The sequence below is a fragment of the Ursus americanus genome, chromosome 4 (assembly GCF_024610735.1).
Source record: "Ursus americanus isolate L20-20 chromosome 4, mUrsAme1.1.p, whole genome shotgun sequence".
NCBI lineage: Eukaryota > Metazoa > Chordata > Mammalia > Carnivora > Ursidae > Ursus > Ursus americanus.
In genome coordinates, this window is record NC_142130.1 from 21,875,762 (window position 1) to 21,892,183 (window position 16,422).

The 16,422-nt window shown below is 38.4% G+C and overlaps 1 protein-coding gene across 7 annotated transcripts in view; it reads left to right on the plus strand.

Moving 5' to 3' along the window:
- VPS8 (VPS8 subunit of CORVET complex) overlaps positions 1-16,422 on the plus strand; it is a 245,956-nt gene that overhangs the window by 148,983 nt on the left and 80,551 nt on the right. For all 7 annotated transcript variants that reach the window (XM_087861466.1, XM_087861467.1, XM_087861468.1 and 4 more), the window contains 2 exons: positions 1,419-1,508; positions 4,737-4,783. In XM_087861466.1, the coding sequence (XP_087717592.1) occupies positions 1,419-1,508; positions 4,737-4,783 (137 nt within the window). The remainder of the gene's footprint in view (positions 1-1,418; positions 1,509-4,736; positions 4,784-16,422) is intronic.

A 16,422-nucleotide genomic window follows, 5' to 3' on the forward strand; every position in this document is an offset into this window, starting at 1 on the left:
CTTATATTGTCCTATTGAGTGTAGGTATCAAAAATTTTGCTAGTCTCATAAAATGAGCTGAAATTTTTTTTTGGTTTTGTTTTGTTTCCTATTCTCTGTAAGAGGTTAATTAATGTTGGCATTATTTCTTCCTTAAATGGTTGCTAGAACTCACCGGTGAAGCTCTTTGGTCCTGGAGTTTTCATATGGAACAATTTTTGAGTATTCATTCAGTTTCCTTAGTGGTTAAATATCAATGCAGGTTTTTCTCATTGTTAAGTCAGTTTATTAAATGACATTTTTCTTGGAACTTTTATCCATTTTGTCTAAATTTTCAAATTCTTGATATAAATTAATCCATAATAATTTCTTTTTAATATCTTCAGATTGATAGTAATATCCCCTTTTCATTTGTGATGTTCATTAGTCGTGCCTTCTCTGTTTTGAGATGTATTATATGAAAGTAGTATAAGCTACAATTACTTGTGTCTGCTGATTATTATTAAAGAGCAGGTACTAACACAGAAATATTAGATATATCATGAATGTTGCAGTCACAAAAACTTGCTCATTTTTATTTGAGAATATACCACATTGATCTATTGATGGTCTTTGCATTTTAGCCATGTAAACATGCAATTGGAAGGATAGGAGAGTAGATCATAGAAACCAAGTTGCAAGAGAGTTTCAAGAAGATAAGTATCCAGTAATGTCTAGGAAAGTTCAAGGAGAGGGCAGATTGGAAGTCTTAAATTTGATGATCCCGGTGTTCTGGGATCGAGCCCCACATCAGGCTCCTCTGCTGGGAGCCTGCTTCTTCCTCTCCCACTCCGCCTGCTGTGTTCCCTCTCTCGCTGGCTGTCTCTCTGTGTCAAATAAATAAATAAAATCTTTAAAGAAGTCTTAAATTTGATAGAAATTTTATTAATAATGGTTAATAAACAGTGGTCAACCTTTTTGTCTTATTTAAGACTTGTGACCTTAAATTGTTCTAGGACACCTCTCGTTTCAAAATCTACCAGGCATCAGGAGTAAAGTTTTCAAATTCTTAGCTGGAAAAATTGCAACTGTACCCTTTTTTTTCATTGCTTCAAGTTATTACTTCAAGCTCAAGGGTGAAATTCACTGCCAGGAAATTTGGGGAAGCTTTTGTTCCTTCTGTTCACCCTGTAGATATCAAGGCTTAAATCCAGAGTTTTAGTGCTTTCATTTTCTAAGCATGAATTACCTTTTATATCAAAATCTAATTCTTTACCTGGCATATTTCTAATTTTGTTCATTTTCAGTGTGCCTTTAAATTGAGACCTTATATTGAGGTCTTCTGAAATGCAGTGTAGAAGCTCATGAAAATACTAAAGTAGGTAATCATGCTTCACATCTATGGAAATTCTATTTAAACTTAACATAAAAAATCATTTTATCTTTTCCTTTCACTTTAGGAACTTGTATCCCTGAGGCCCTGTAAAGCTGCAGAGCTGGTTGCCACTCACTTTTCTGAACAGATTGAAACAGTCATTAAAAAACTTCAGGTAAATTTTGCAAAAATATATTGGGAAGACAAATCTAGTGGAGAGACAATTATTGAATATCCACCTAAGAGCTTTTGATTGTAGTAATTTCTTCAGTAGGTAGTTGCCATTTAAGCATTTTCTACACATATTGTGTGTGTGTGCGTGTGTATATATTTGAGAGCAAGTGCTCGCAATGATTTCTGCATCTGGAAATGAAGGAGTTCATCTTTCTGCCTAATAAATAGTAGCATCACAGAATCATTTTTAGGACTATACCCTGTACTTATTCTAGAATTAGTAATCCACAGAAGATTTCCCCCCGCTTTTTTGTTGTTCTTTGTTTGTTTTTTGCTGTAGGAACTACAGCTCTATTCTTTTTGGGGTTGATGTTATTTATTATTTATTCAGACTTCTATCCTCAAATTGGGTAATGCTGACTATTTAGAATTTTTCTTGGAAAATCTTAACCTAACCAGAATACAGTTATATTAATGTCAAATATTGAGATGCTCAGTTTGAAGTACTATTTAGTGAACCTAGTATTCCACTTATCACTATCCTTGCAGTGCTGGTAGTGCATTTTGTTCACTGTTGTGAGGGCCACAAGTGATAGAGGTAGGGAATAGGACAATGACAGCAACATAAAGCATGACCTAGAGTCCTCAAGTGCCCATAACTGTAGGAGGGGATAACTATGCAAGATGAAAACCAAAGCAGTGGGGGTGGGGGGCAGCTGGCATGAGAGACAAAGATATGGAATTTATTAATTTAAACACTTATTATGGCCCCACCATGTACCACAGTATGGTAGGCCTTGGGTTGCAAATAAGAATGCAGCCTTTTCTTTAATATTCCCTGTGGGAGAGAGAAGCATGCAAGGTTATATAACCATGCAAGGTTATAAGCGCGACACCAGATACATGGAGAAGTGCTGTAGAAGCAAGAGGAGCGAGTGACTGACTGAGGCCAGGCAAGAGCTCACAGACATGACTAGGGTGGGTCCTGAGTGATTGGCATCAGTTTTCTAGGCAGAGTGTTGAGAATCACTTTCTAAATAGAGGATTCTGGGTATGTAAAGACTTGAAGGCATGAGACAACATGCATATTCAGAGAATGGCCAAGTCTGTGAAGCTTGATTCACTGGGGACGACGGTGGGAGGAGCATTCAGGTAAGCCAGAAAATGTCTACTGGAGGGAGGAGTTAAAGGTGTAGAGGCTAGAAACTAGAGTTTGTGCTCTGATACTGAACTGTCTTATGTGTAGTGCTAAGAAATTATACTCTATCTTCTAGATAACCTAGAGAATTATTAAGTTTTTCAGCAAAAGGACATCATTAGATTCATTTTATAGAAAATTAACTCTAAGTTATAGTGTGGGGAGTAGACTAGCAAAGAGAGCACATGGAGGACAGAGACCACGTAGACTAGTTAGAAGGTGAAGGGTCTAGGCAAAAAGTGGCGAGGATGGGGACTGAGTCAGTGGCAGTGGTGTGGACGGTTTTAGGATGTGTTTGTGAAGTAAAAACATGTAGGACTTAGAATTGAGTTGAAGGTGATGGAAGAGGTTAAAAGTGACTCCCAGACATCAGGCTTGGCTGTCCAGCATGATGAGGTCCATTAACTCAAGATAAAGACACATCCATGCATTCAATAAATATTATGTATCTGCTGTGAACCCAAAACACCTTTATATGCCGAAGATACAGAAAACATATACATGTATTCCTGTGCTCAAGGAAGAAGATGGATAAGCCAAAAGACAGTTGCAGAATAGTTGGACTTGAATGATGATAGAGCATTGCCCAGGATACTGAGGAAGTACATGGGGAATCATCCAGCCCATTCTAGTGATGAGGACAGGAGGACATTTCTGCTAAAACTACTCTCAGTCCACAGAGCCTCTCCCCTCTTTAAAAGTCAGCAGTTTCTGATATATCTCATCTTTTGTGTTGTCACTGTCATTTAAAATGTAAGGCTACCCAATGCAGGTTTTTCTGCTTTCCTTAGTCTCTAAAGATCCTTAGAGACAGGCCAAGTAAATGGATATAAAGTCACTCATCAGACAAATGTAAAAAAGCTGAAGTGTCATGGATTTTTTAAAAAAACTGGCTATTTGATTGTGGAATGGTTGTAGAGTCTTACACATTTCTTTTAAAGAAACGAAGTGTTTATTTATTGCAGAGATTTACTGAATATGAGAGAATCCCAAACATTTTATAAAATACCTTTCTTGGTGGCAAGAAATATGCTTCTGACCAATTGTTTTGAGAATTCTTGAAATGAAAAAACAACAGAATATTAAGTTATAACCAGAAGGAAAGTCGTATTAAATAAAACAAAATGATAGACCAGGGAAAAGATAGAAAATCAAAGACCGATAAATATACTTTAAATGTCATCTTCTACATTACGTTAGTCCTTTCCAGTTTTGAGTTCCATGCTTTATATAGGTGAAGTTCGACTGTATCCAAAAATAAAGAAAAAAGAAAAACTAAGCTATAATTATTGCTTAGCTTTCCTAAGAACTTAAAAACATTCTTTATATTCATAGAATATTTTAAGGTGTATCTTATTTAATTCTCACCTTTACCCTGTGCAGAAGGCAGAGAAGATATTGCTGTTCTCTTTTTCACATATGTAAACTGAATTGCTAAGAGAGTCCGTGATTTATACAAAGTTACGTAGCAAATAAATGGAAGAGACAAAACCCAGATCTTATGGCATATTAATTACTAACATGTTGCAGTGTGCCCTCTCTTCTGTAGTTGATTACATTGGGGAGTTAATGAGCTTTTTTGGTGCTGCTTGCTGTTTGGGGCTCAAACTCCCACCCTACTTAGCTTATCTTAAATTAGGCTGTTGTCACAAGAGGAGGACCAGGTAAGGCAGTGTGAACCCCTCCTTATAGCTAGAACACACTGTCAGCACAGCAGTTCAGAGCACCTGCCATTCCCAGCGTCCTCTAAAGGATGGTATCATTAGTAAAGGGTGTTCTTTTTTTTTGTTTGTTTGTTTTTGGCAATAACAAGGCATTTGTGTTTCTTCTGCACTCAGAATGGAATGTGTGACAGTGATTTGAAATACTGAGAGGAAATGACCTCCAAATGACTGTTTAGAATTTCATAGATCTGTGTAAAGGACTTAATGGAAATTTGTGCATCACATTAGAGAGATTTTCCAGTTTGGCATAGTTTGAAGAACTTGTTTTTTAATATCTAATTGTATTTTTAATTGTTTTTCTATTCAGAACCAGGTTTTGCTTTTCAAATTTTTGAGGAGTCTTCTTGACCCAAGGTATGTTAAATTTAAGTTTTTTACTATACACAGATGAAAAAGCAAAGGAAATAAATTGAGATTAAGAATACTGGCCCATTGTGGGGTGCCTGGGTGGCTCAGTCAGTTAAGGGTCCAACTCTTGATTTCAGCTCAGGTCATGATCTCAGAGTCGTGGAGCCTGCTTAAGATTCTCTCTCTGCCCCCCCCCCCCCAAAAAAGAAAAAAAGAAACTGGCCCATTGTATTCAAATAGTATAATCAACTTTTGATTTTTAGTGTTAGTTTGAGTAATGGTTTCATAGATTATACCAAAATATATGATGAAAGTAGATTATATCTTGAGGGAATACTTTTCTTTGCATTCGAACATGAGCATACATGTTGAGTTGTTATCATTGTAAAAAAACAATAGTGAAGCCATGCCATGAAGACATGTTTTAGGAAGAATCCGATGACCATCTAGCTTCCCCTTTCTATCCTCACTTCTCTTCTTCCTGTTCTTATTGCATGCTGTGGATTGATAGCTTTACTTTCAAAGTAAACACCTAGTTCCCAGCTCATCTCTAAATTTATGCCCTCTTAAATCCTCATTAGAAGTGTTAGTTTTAGATAACTTCTCCTGGTGGTGTGAGGAGCAAAGTTTAATTTTTTTTTTAAGTGCTGCTGTGGTACTCATCAAATAAAACCCAGGGAGATGATGAGATTAGTAATGGATTTGTAAGCAAAGCAGCTCTCTCTGTGTGTGAGATCTTAACATTTCGCTGTGACTAAGTGGACTAATTGGGAGTTGAGTGGAATAATATTTAACATCCTCTAACACAGTCAGTCTGTCTTAACTGAAAGTATGTGTCAGAATCACCTTAGAAACTTGTAAAAATACAGACATCTGGGCCCAAACCTACAGAATCATTGTGGGTGGGGATATTTTTGATGTACACGCAGAGTTAAGCATCAGTGGCCTAAGTGTCATGTTCCAATACGACAGGGCTTTTGCGTCAGACATACAAACTTTTATGTTGTGATATAACGTACACTAGCCGTTGGAAACAGTCATTTAGTTACTGGAGTGATAATCTCAGTTTGGGTTATTCCAGTATTCTGTGCTATTTTTACATACCCAAATGCTGGTAGTTTTGTTGATTGTAATAATTTTTTGAAATCTCAGTCATTTAAATCTAGAGCAGACTATGCTGTATTTAAATTCAGTCATCCAGATGTGCATATGCAGATGTTTAGAAAAGCAGTCTGACTACATACCCCGCACCACTGTTCAAGACATCTTCAGATTATCAGTGTCTTAGTTCCCTATTCTCAGAATATCAAACGAGGCTAGATACCTTTATTTTTATTTCTGTTAATCATTTGGCTCTCCCTCAGAGCCAGTTTGGCCCAATGTCTATTTCCATAGCGAAGAAACATCTTAGATCAGTTGGGGGCCGGTGGGGAAAAGATGGGGAGAACTGGGGACAGAGATATGAAAGAAGGGTGGAGATTCTGGGCAGGCCTAGGAAGGACCCAACTCCAGCCCCAGCCCTTTCTTCAGATCCTGTGCACCCCTTTTCCCATGGCACAGTTCCTTCTGTTCTTCTCTCGTGGCACATTCATTCTCCTAGTGATGTGGAAATGTTGGGGTTCCGAGCCTCAAGAATTCTTTCTTGAGACGTCTTTGGTGCAAAAAGGTGTTTTTATAGCATGGGACAGGACTGGTAAGCAGAAAGAGCTGCCCTGAGATTGTGAGGAGCAGCTGATTATATACTATGGGATTGGGGGAGGTAAAGACAGGGAAGTTTCCAAAAGGATTTTCATATGCTGAAGAGGATTCTCGGGATACTGGCAGCCTAGCTATTATCAAGCTAAGGTTGTTTTTCCCTCTAGCAAGATATTAACATTAAGATTGGGAGTTCTTGGAAGAATGTTATATTCTGCCTGCCTCAAGTATTTGTGAATGGGCTGTAGGTTATAAGGAAATTTAATTTCATCTACATTTCCTTTTTGCCTTTGTTCCCCACATCACTAGGACCTGGAGCCTCTTCCCTTAGAATAATTTATTTGATCAAGTCCTTTTTCCCCAACCGTCCTACCTGGAGGGACTCAAGCTAGAACAACAGAGGGAGTTTCAGCTCTGTGCTTGACTTTTTCTCACATGTAATAAAATAGAGAAGATGATATTGACCAAGTCTTTTTATAAATAAAAAAATACCATTATTAGGTGATATAAATATCAATACAATTATTACTCTGAACGACTGTTTTTCCATCACATTTTAGCCTTTTGAAATAAGTATGCTTTTTGACTAATCTGAGAAAGGGATTAGAGTCTTGTCAGGTTCTGGGAAACAAGGGAGTATGGAAAAGATACTTAGAGGAAAAAGAACGGCAAGAATAGGTAGACTGACTGGGCCTTCCTGGCAATTTTCACTGCAGATAGTGGAAACTGTTTCTCCCTTTGATTCTTCCCTTTCTGTTCTTAAGCAATAGATTTTTTTTTTTTTTTAACGACTAGGTTCTCCCCCCACTCAAGAAGCTCTTTTAGCAGCGTTTTGACAAGGAAGGAAAATGAAAGAAAACAGTCGTTTTCAGATGGAGACTGTTTGTATATGTGTCATGTCAGAATAGTGCCTTTTTTTACTTTTCCCCACAAAACCTGAGTTAATAGGATCCTCATATATATATATGTGTGTGTGTGTATGTATTTATGCATCTTTGATTTAACATTTACAAGTATTCATTGAGTTGTTTTTGAGGGGTAGCCTTTTATTTTGTCAGTAGCGTTTTTAAAGGGACAAATCATCTATTTGAGTTCTTATGTATATTCCTCTGTTGTCTTTATTCAATTTCTTTATGTTATCTTTGCTATGTGTATAATGTCCTCAGTAGAATTAATTGACCTACAGAGATATTGGTGGCATCTGTACATAGAAAGATTAGATAATTTTTGGCGGGGGAGTTAATCCTGCAGAAGCAAATTACTTGCCTGAATTGAGGCCAACAGCTCGGGAGAGAACGGATTTGCATTCTCTTCCAGTTCCCTTCTTTGGGACAGCTGCTACATAAAGCCCACCCCACCCCCACTCCCTGTGTGCGCTCCTGCCAGGCCAAGAATTCTCACAGGAGTTCTCCTGATATATTTACATCCAGATGTAGGCCTTTTGTGCAGTGAGGATGCTTGAAGGATAATACAAAAGGATGTCGATGGTTTTTTGTGGGACTCTGAGCTGCATAAGGAATAAAGAGGATGGGGGCGCCTGGGTAGCGCAGTCGTTAAGCGTCTGCCTTCGGCTCAGGGCGTGATCCTGGTGTTATGGGATCGAGCCCCACATCAGGCTCCTCTGCTGAAAGCCTGCTTCTTCCTCTCCCACTCCCCCTGCTTGTGTTCCCTCTCTCGCTGGCTGTCTCTGTCAAATAAATAAAATCTTAAAAAAAAAATACTACTGCAGTCTTTAAAAAAAAAAAAAAGGAATAAAGAGGATGTGCGAGTATATTTATATTCACAATATTTTCCTCAGTACACTTCTCTTGGTAATGTCGATTTAGCTTTTGTTAACCATGTCCTGGAGGCCTCTGAAATATGTGGTATGATTTTCTCGTAGGAAGAAAAAAAACACATGAAAGTCACATTGTATTTCTAATCTTTAATCAAAATAAAGTAAAAAATTGAGCATTGCTAAGAAAATGAGTAGCTTTGCCAAGGAGCAAAACGTAGATTATGGAAATGGTTATATATTGGATTTAACTTGAACCTGTGTTTCTGTGGATAATTTTGAAAGGATATTTTACAATATTGACACTCGTTGAAATAGTATATTTCAAAATTAAAATAAAATATTAGAACGTAGGGGCACCTGGGTGGCTCAGTCAGTTCAGCGTCTGACTCTTGATTTCAGCTCAGGTCATGATCTTAGGGCCATGAGATCGAGCCCCCTGCATTGGGATCCATGCTAGCGGGGAGTCTGCTTGAGATTCTTGCCCCCCCCCACTGCAGTGTGCACGCAAGCACACACTCTCTCCCTCTAAAATAAATAAATCTTAAAAAAAAATTTAGAATATCATGTTCATGAACTTTGACATAGGAAAATTCGTTTCTACTTGAGTGACTTCCTATCAGCTTGTCCGGGCTTACCACCAGATATCATATTGTCAGGATACATTTTCTTCTACACTTAGAGGTTCTTCTGGCTGGACTAAGAATCAAATTGACATGAGTCAGATTAACAGGAGAAAAATTTAATTTCATATGTATAATAACCCCACATACATGAGAGTTTCAAAGACAGAAAGGTGAAATGAGATATGTATGCTGTCATGAGCTAAGGAATGGAATATAGAGACCTGGGGCTTTGGAGGGGACAGGGCAAATCATAGGGCAAGAAGAAGAGCAGATGCTTAGTATTTAAATATTTGCCCTGCCGTACGGATGGGTCACTCAGATAAAATTTATCTCTGATAATAACTCTTACTCTGGGAAAGGCTCCCAATTTAGATTCTTTTAGGTAGTTAATGGAGGTGCAAAAGTTTCCCTTCAGCTCACAGGGCCTTGATTGCCGTTAGCTCAAAATAGTCCATATGCCAGAGTAACACATTTTAAGGAGAATTGTTCCGAACCCTTCAGTATCTTTGGTTACTACCTTGCCAGCAGCTCAGGTTCAGTCTTTTAAATCGTAACACATCATTTCCTAATCTCCAGATGGATGGATGGGTGGATGAATGATAGTAAGCAAGCAAGAAAGAAAACAGCGTACATGTGTCTGTTTTATTCCTTTATTCAAGACTTCTTTATAATGAAATTGCTGTCTGCTAAGTACCGTGCTAGACATTGAATTGGCTCAAAGTTATACTCACTTTTTCTCAATCCTAACCTGCTGCTGCTTTTATTTTCTCTCCTAGCAAATGGCATTATCTGCCCATTTATTTCATTTAACAATTTACTGAGTAACTACAGCATGTTAAGCCTTCTGACAGGCAGGGAAGATGAAATAGTGAATAAGATGGGGCCCTGCCTTGAGGGAATTTACATTCTAATGGAGGAAATAGATAGTAAGCAGGCAATTACGTTTAAGTGTCTTAAATGAAATTCTGAGAGTGATGATGGATTCTTCTCTTTGCTTTAACGCACTCCACTCCATCTTCTCAGCCGCACCACACAGAACCAGTCATGACATCAACCTCTTGGGTACCTCCTGTATATCCGGGGTCCCTGTGTTCTGTCCTGCACTGCCCTGCTTCAGCTGCGCAGTAGCTCTCTCCTGATGCCTCCTGCTGGCCTCCTCACCAGCCTTCCTAATTCTCCTCCTTCCGTTTTTAAGCAGGCAAAGTTCTCCTTCTGAGAGTTCTTTCTGTTCCCTTATCCAAGGCAAAATACAAACTCCTCCTGGCCCTCTTTGGTGTGATTCAGGCATATCCATTTAGCTGCATTTTCTTCCTTTTTCCCATTTCTCTTTGCCCCTGTATTCCTCAGCAGTGCTGGCCTGTTGTTCAGAGCAGGCACTACATGTTGTCATTCCTGCCTTTGCATCTGTGTTCCTCCCTGTTAGTCCACTTTGTTTTCTTCAGAGCAGTGTCATACATGTATTGTGTGTGTGTGTGTGTGTGTGTGTGTGCTTATGTATATTTGATTTATATATGTTATTAAGAGCGCTCAAGCTATACATATGCTTTGATCCAGTGATTTGGTTTTGGAAATATTTTTTAAGGAAATAGTGTGAAAGAAAAAAGTAGTTAATATTAAGATACCTGTATTAGCATTTACGTAGTGAAAAAGCTATTTTAAAAAGAAGATGGCCATATATGAAAGACCCACAGCTAATATCATCCTCAGTGGGATGATATGAAAAACTCACAGTTTTTCCCCTAAGGTCAGGAGCATGGCAGGGATGTCCACTCTTACCACTGTTGTTCAGCATAGTACTGGAAGTCTTAGCCTCCGCAGTGAGACAACAAAAAGAAATAAAAGGCATCCAGATCAACAAGGAAGAATCAAACTTTCACTCTTCTCAGAAGACTTGATACTCTATGTAGAAAGCCTGAGAGACTCCACCAAAAACTGCTAGAACTGATACATGAGTTTAGCAAAGTCTCAGGGTATAAAATCAACAGCAGTCTGTTGACATCTGTACACCAATAATGAAGCAGCAGCAGGAGGAATCAAGGGATTGATCCCATTTACAGTTGCACCAAAAACCATAAGATACCTAGGAATAAACTTAACCAAAGAGGTAAAAGAGCTATACTCTGAAAACCATAGAACACTTATGAAAGAAATTGAAGAAGACACAAAGAAGTGGAAAAACATTCCATGCTCATGGATTGGAAGAACAGATAATGTTAAAATGGCTGTACTACCCAAAGCACTCTATACATTGAATGAAATCCCTATCAAAATAACTCCACCATTTTTCATAGAGCTAGAACAAATAATTCAAAAATTTGTGTGGAACCAGAATAGACCCTGCCTGAATACCCAAAGGAATGTTGAAAAAGAAAAGCAAAGCTGGAGGTGTCACAATTCCAAACTTCAAATTATATTACGATGTTGTTGTTATAAAAACAGTATAGTACTGGCACAAAAACAGACACTTAGGTCACTGGAACAGAATAGAGAATGCAGAAATGGACTCACAACCATATTGTCAACTAATCTTCAACAAAGCAGGAAAGAATATCCAATGGAAAAAAATGGTGTTGGGAAAACTGGACAGCCACTTGCAGAAGAATGAAACTAGACCACTTCTTACACCATACACAAAAATAAATTTAAAGTGGATGAAAGACCTAAATGTGAGATAGGAAACCATCAAAATCCTAGAAGAGAACACAGGCAGCAACCTCTTGACCTTGGCTAAACCAGCTTCTTACTAGACACGTCTCCGGAGGAAAGGGAAAACAAAAACAAAAATGAACTGCTAGGACTTCATCAAGATAAAAAGCTTCTGCACAGCAGAGGAAACAACCAACAAAACTGAAAGGCAAACTGTAGAATGGGAGAAGATACTTGCAAATGACATACTGGATAAAATCTATTAACTTACCAAACTCAACACTCCCAAAATAAATAATCCAATTAAAAATGGTCAGAAGGCATGAACAGATATTTCTCCAAAGAAGACATACAAATGGCCGACACACACATGAAAAAATGCTCAACATTAGTCATCATCAGGGAAATACAAATCAAAACCACAATGAGGTACCACCTCACACCTATCAGAATGGCTAAAAATTAATAACTCAGGAAACAACAGATGCTGGCGAAGATGCAGAGAAAGTGGAACACTTTTATGATTTTGGTGGGAATGCAAATTGGTGCAGCCACTCTGGAAAACGGTATGGAGGTTCCCCAAAAAGTTAAAAATAGAACTACCCTATTATCCAGCAATTGCACTACTAGGTATTTACCCAAAGCATACAAAAATAGTGATTCAAATGGGCACATGCACCCTCTGCTAGCAACATTATCAACAATAGCCAAATTATGGGAAGAGCCCAAATGTCCACTGACTGATGAATGGATAAAGAAGATGTGGTGTATATATACACTATGGAATATTACTCAACCATCCAAAAGAATGAAATCTTGCCATTTGCAATGATGCAGATGGAACTGGAGTGTATTATGCTAATAAGCAAAATAAGTCAGTCAGAGAAAAACAAATTTTAGGATCTGTGTGGCTTTTATAATCCTACCCTTTCTTTTCTATTTATGTTATTATATTTTATTCATTGCTTTTATTGCTCTTGTTTTTTGTTTCTTTTTTTTTTCCCCTTTGGTATTCTACCTTTTCTGCCTTTGGTTTTAATTGAGCATTTTATATGATTCTACTTTTTGCTCTTCTCTTAGTATATCAATTATATAATTTTTTTTAGTGGTTTTCCCTCAATTTGCAGTGCACATTTATAACTAATCCAAGTCCAATATCAGCACCAGAGTACTTCATGCATGGTGTCAGTGCCTTATAACAGAGGATCCCTAATTTCTCCCTCGTCCCTTATAACATTGCTGTCATTCATTTCACTTATCCCTAAGCTGTAATCCTTGAATACATTGTTAATATTACTGTTTTAGACAGACTGTTTTCTGTTAGATCAGTTAAGAATAAGAAAAATAAAACATTTTATTTTGTCTTCATTTATTCCTTCTCTAATGCTCGTTCTTCATGTAGATCCAAATTTGTGACCCACATCATGTTTCTTCCTCTTGAAGAACTTCTAACATTTCTTGAAAGGCAGGTCTACTGATGACATATTCTCACAATTTTTGTTTGTCTCAGAATGTGTTTCTCCTTCACTTTTGAGAGATAATTTTGCTGGATACAGAGTTCTAGGTTGACGGGTTTTTTCTTTCAACATTTTAAATCCTTCCCTTTCCTCTCTTCTTGCTTGCATGGTTTATGGAAAGAAGTCTGGTTTATACCAGACTTATCCTTGGTCCTCTGTAGGTAAAGGTGTTTTCCTTCCCTCTGACTTCTTTTAAGATTTTCTCTTTGTCTTTGATTTTCTGCAGTTCGAAAATAAATGCCCAGTTATAGATTTTTGCGATTTGTCCTATTTGGTGTTCTCTGAGCTTCATGATGGGTCGTCTGGTATCTGTTATTAATTTGGGGGAAATTCTCAGTCATTTTTGCTGCAAATATTTCTTCTGTCCCATTTTCTCTTTCTTCTCCTTGGTGGTGTTACCTTTTATACTTGTCCCGCAGTTTTCGGATATTCTTTCCTGAGTCCCTGCCCCCAGCTTTTTTTTTTTCTTTGTACTTCAGTTTGGAAATTTCTATTGACGTGTTATTGACATACCTTGAAGCTTAGCAATTCTCTTCTCAGCTGTGTCCCGGCTGTTGATGAATTCTTCATTTTATTCAGTGTTTTTCATTTCTAGCATTTTCTTTTGATTCTTTCTTAGAGTTTCCGTTTCTCTGCTTACTTTACCCATCTGTTCTTACATGTTGTTGCTTTTTCCTTTACAGCCCTCAGCATATTAATCATAGCTGTTTTAAATCCTGTCTGATAAATTGAGCATCTCTGCCCATATTTGAGTTTGGTTCTGATGTTTACTGAGTCTCTTCAAACTGTATCCTTTTTTTTGTTTCTAAGGATGTCTTGTAACTTTTTATTGAAAGCTCAAAATGAGGTACTGCATAAAAGGAACTGAGGCAAATAGGCCTTCAGTATGACTTTTTATGTTTATCTGGCTAGGAGTGAGGCTATGCTATTTGCTATAGCCGTAGTTGTCTGGGGGTGAAAGTTCCTTGGGTGTCCTTGTTTTTGTTTCCGTGGTTGTCTTTGGGTTTCCCTAGAGACTTTTCCTAAAGTCTAAGCTGTGTAATTCTTACAATTATATTTCCCTATTATTATATAGGTGTGCCCTGTTGATGTGGTGGTGAGGTATGGTGAAGGGAAGCATTCTGTAGTCCTGTGATTAGTGTTGACTCTTGGTGAGTTGTGTCTCTGGGTAGTGACCCTCCCAAATACTTCCAGTAGCCCGTCTGCCCTTTAAGTGAGACAGGAAGGCTAGAAAAGGCTGGACTTGGGTTATTTCTCTTCCCTCAGCTTGTTTGGGCTCTAGTAAGATAGTTTTCCTAGAAGGCAGTTATAGCTTGGTAGGGCTGCTTTAACAAAGCACACAACTGTGTGGCCTCAACAACAGAAATGTGTTGTCTCAGTTTTGGAGGCTAGAAATCCAAGATCAAGTGTTGGCAGGGTTGTGTCTTTCTGAAGGCTGTGAGAAAGAGCCAGTTCCAGGTTTCTCCTCTAGCTTCTGGTGATTTGCTGGCAATCTTTGTCATTCCTTAGCTTGCAGAAGCTGTCACCCTGATTTCAGCCTTCATTTTCACATGCATCCTCCTTGTACGTATGTTTGTGTCGGTATTTCCCCTTCTTTTAAGGACACAGGTTATGTTGGATTAGGAGTCCCCCCTCCTCCAGTATAACCTCATCCTAACTTAACTACTTACATCGACAAAGTCATTATTTCCAAATAAAGTCACATTGTGAGATACTGGGAGTTAGGACTTCAACATAGGCATTTGTAGGGGGCGTCAGTCCATAACAGCAGGCCTGTTAAGAACAAAATGCTCTGGGAGCATTTTTAAATGGCTACTTTTCTTCTCTACTGGAAGCATGACTGGATTTTTCTCCAGTCTTCACAGTGAGAACCTGGTGGCTCCTCAAGATAAAACTCATGAAAGTGTGGGAGCTCCCCCCACCAAGAGTTGGCTTCCTAGAATATTTAACTCTGAAGTTTGTCCACACTGAATCTTGGGCATTTTGTCATTTACAGTTTAAGTTTTCCTGCCCCAGTACTGGCCCCAGCGGCAGTGGTTTCCGTGCCTGGCTGCTACTGCAGTGAACTTGGATTATTTATATCCACTGTCTGTTGCTCTCTAATTTAGGGGTGGCAGTCTGCCCCATGACCTCAGCACTCAGGTAGATCGAAGAAGAGGTGTTGACTTTCAGTTTATTCAGCATTCTTCCTGTGAGGATGGAAGTGTTAACTCTCAAGCTCTTTACCTGCTGGACCAGAAGCTAATATCTTTGTTCTCTATATGTTCAGAAATATACGTGGCTATCACATTAGATTTATAGTAGTCTGACCCAGCATCAGTTCAAAAGCTGTTTCTGAAAACTGTATAAAGAATGTCCCTGTGGCGGGGTCACAGAACTGCATTTCTTTTGTCTCCAATTCCATCCGTCACTTTGGGGAGAGAATGGCACCACGTGTCTCACCCAGACCTAAAAATGCCCCCATTTAGATATTATGCTGAGGTTGCAGGACCTGCACGTTTCCAGTCTTTCTTTGACTTAGGCCAATTTGAACAATTCTTGCTAGTGGGATTACTGGCAGATTTTAGTGTTAAAGAGAGCTTTGCGGTGGCAAGAAAATACACATTGCAAATAATCTCAGCGTTCTTATTATTGCCATTATTAGTCGTGGTATTTTGGAAAAATTGTTTTAGCTTACCCTGTGAGTTTTTAATTGAAGTTGGTACAGCATTGGAGTGATCCAGGTACTCTTCATACTTGAGAAGGTTATGGAGCTAAATTAATTTTCTGTGAAAATCATTAGGCTCTTATTTCTGTTAGCTTATAAAAGCCATTTTTCCTGCTTATGCAGGAGAACATTCAAAACAATACACTTTCTTTTTGTGAATATCAGATAACAATTCTATTAAGATTTGGGAAGGACATTTTGACACTTGATTAGGGGAATGGAAAGTGAACAAGTCGCCTGCAGATCTAGCTTACATCTGCTATTACATTGATCTGATGTGGCAGAATCTTCGCCATTTGACATTGTCTGCTTTGGTCTGTGCGTCATACAAGTTGATTAGGGAGTGCGGCTGTTCTGTGTGAGGAATACTGGCAGCTCTGCATGAAGTAGAGGGCCATCCTGGAGATAGGCACTATTACATTCATTTTTGCAACAGGACAGATTTCCATCTAAGCCTCTCCTGTCCTGTTTGCAGGACATTACTGTTGGTACAATTGCATATACATTTTTATTGTCTTTGCTACCTTTAATAATCACACTTAATAGTGTTTCCCAGGCTAAGATTGGCACATTCATTTATGTTTTGTTCAAATGACATGGGATTACATTGTGGCTTTTTTTTTTTTTTTTTTTTTGGTTGGGGGGGATGTGGTCAAAGGGAGAGGGACAGAGAGAATCCC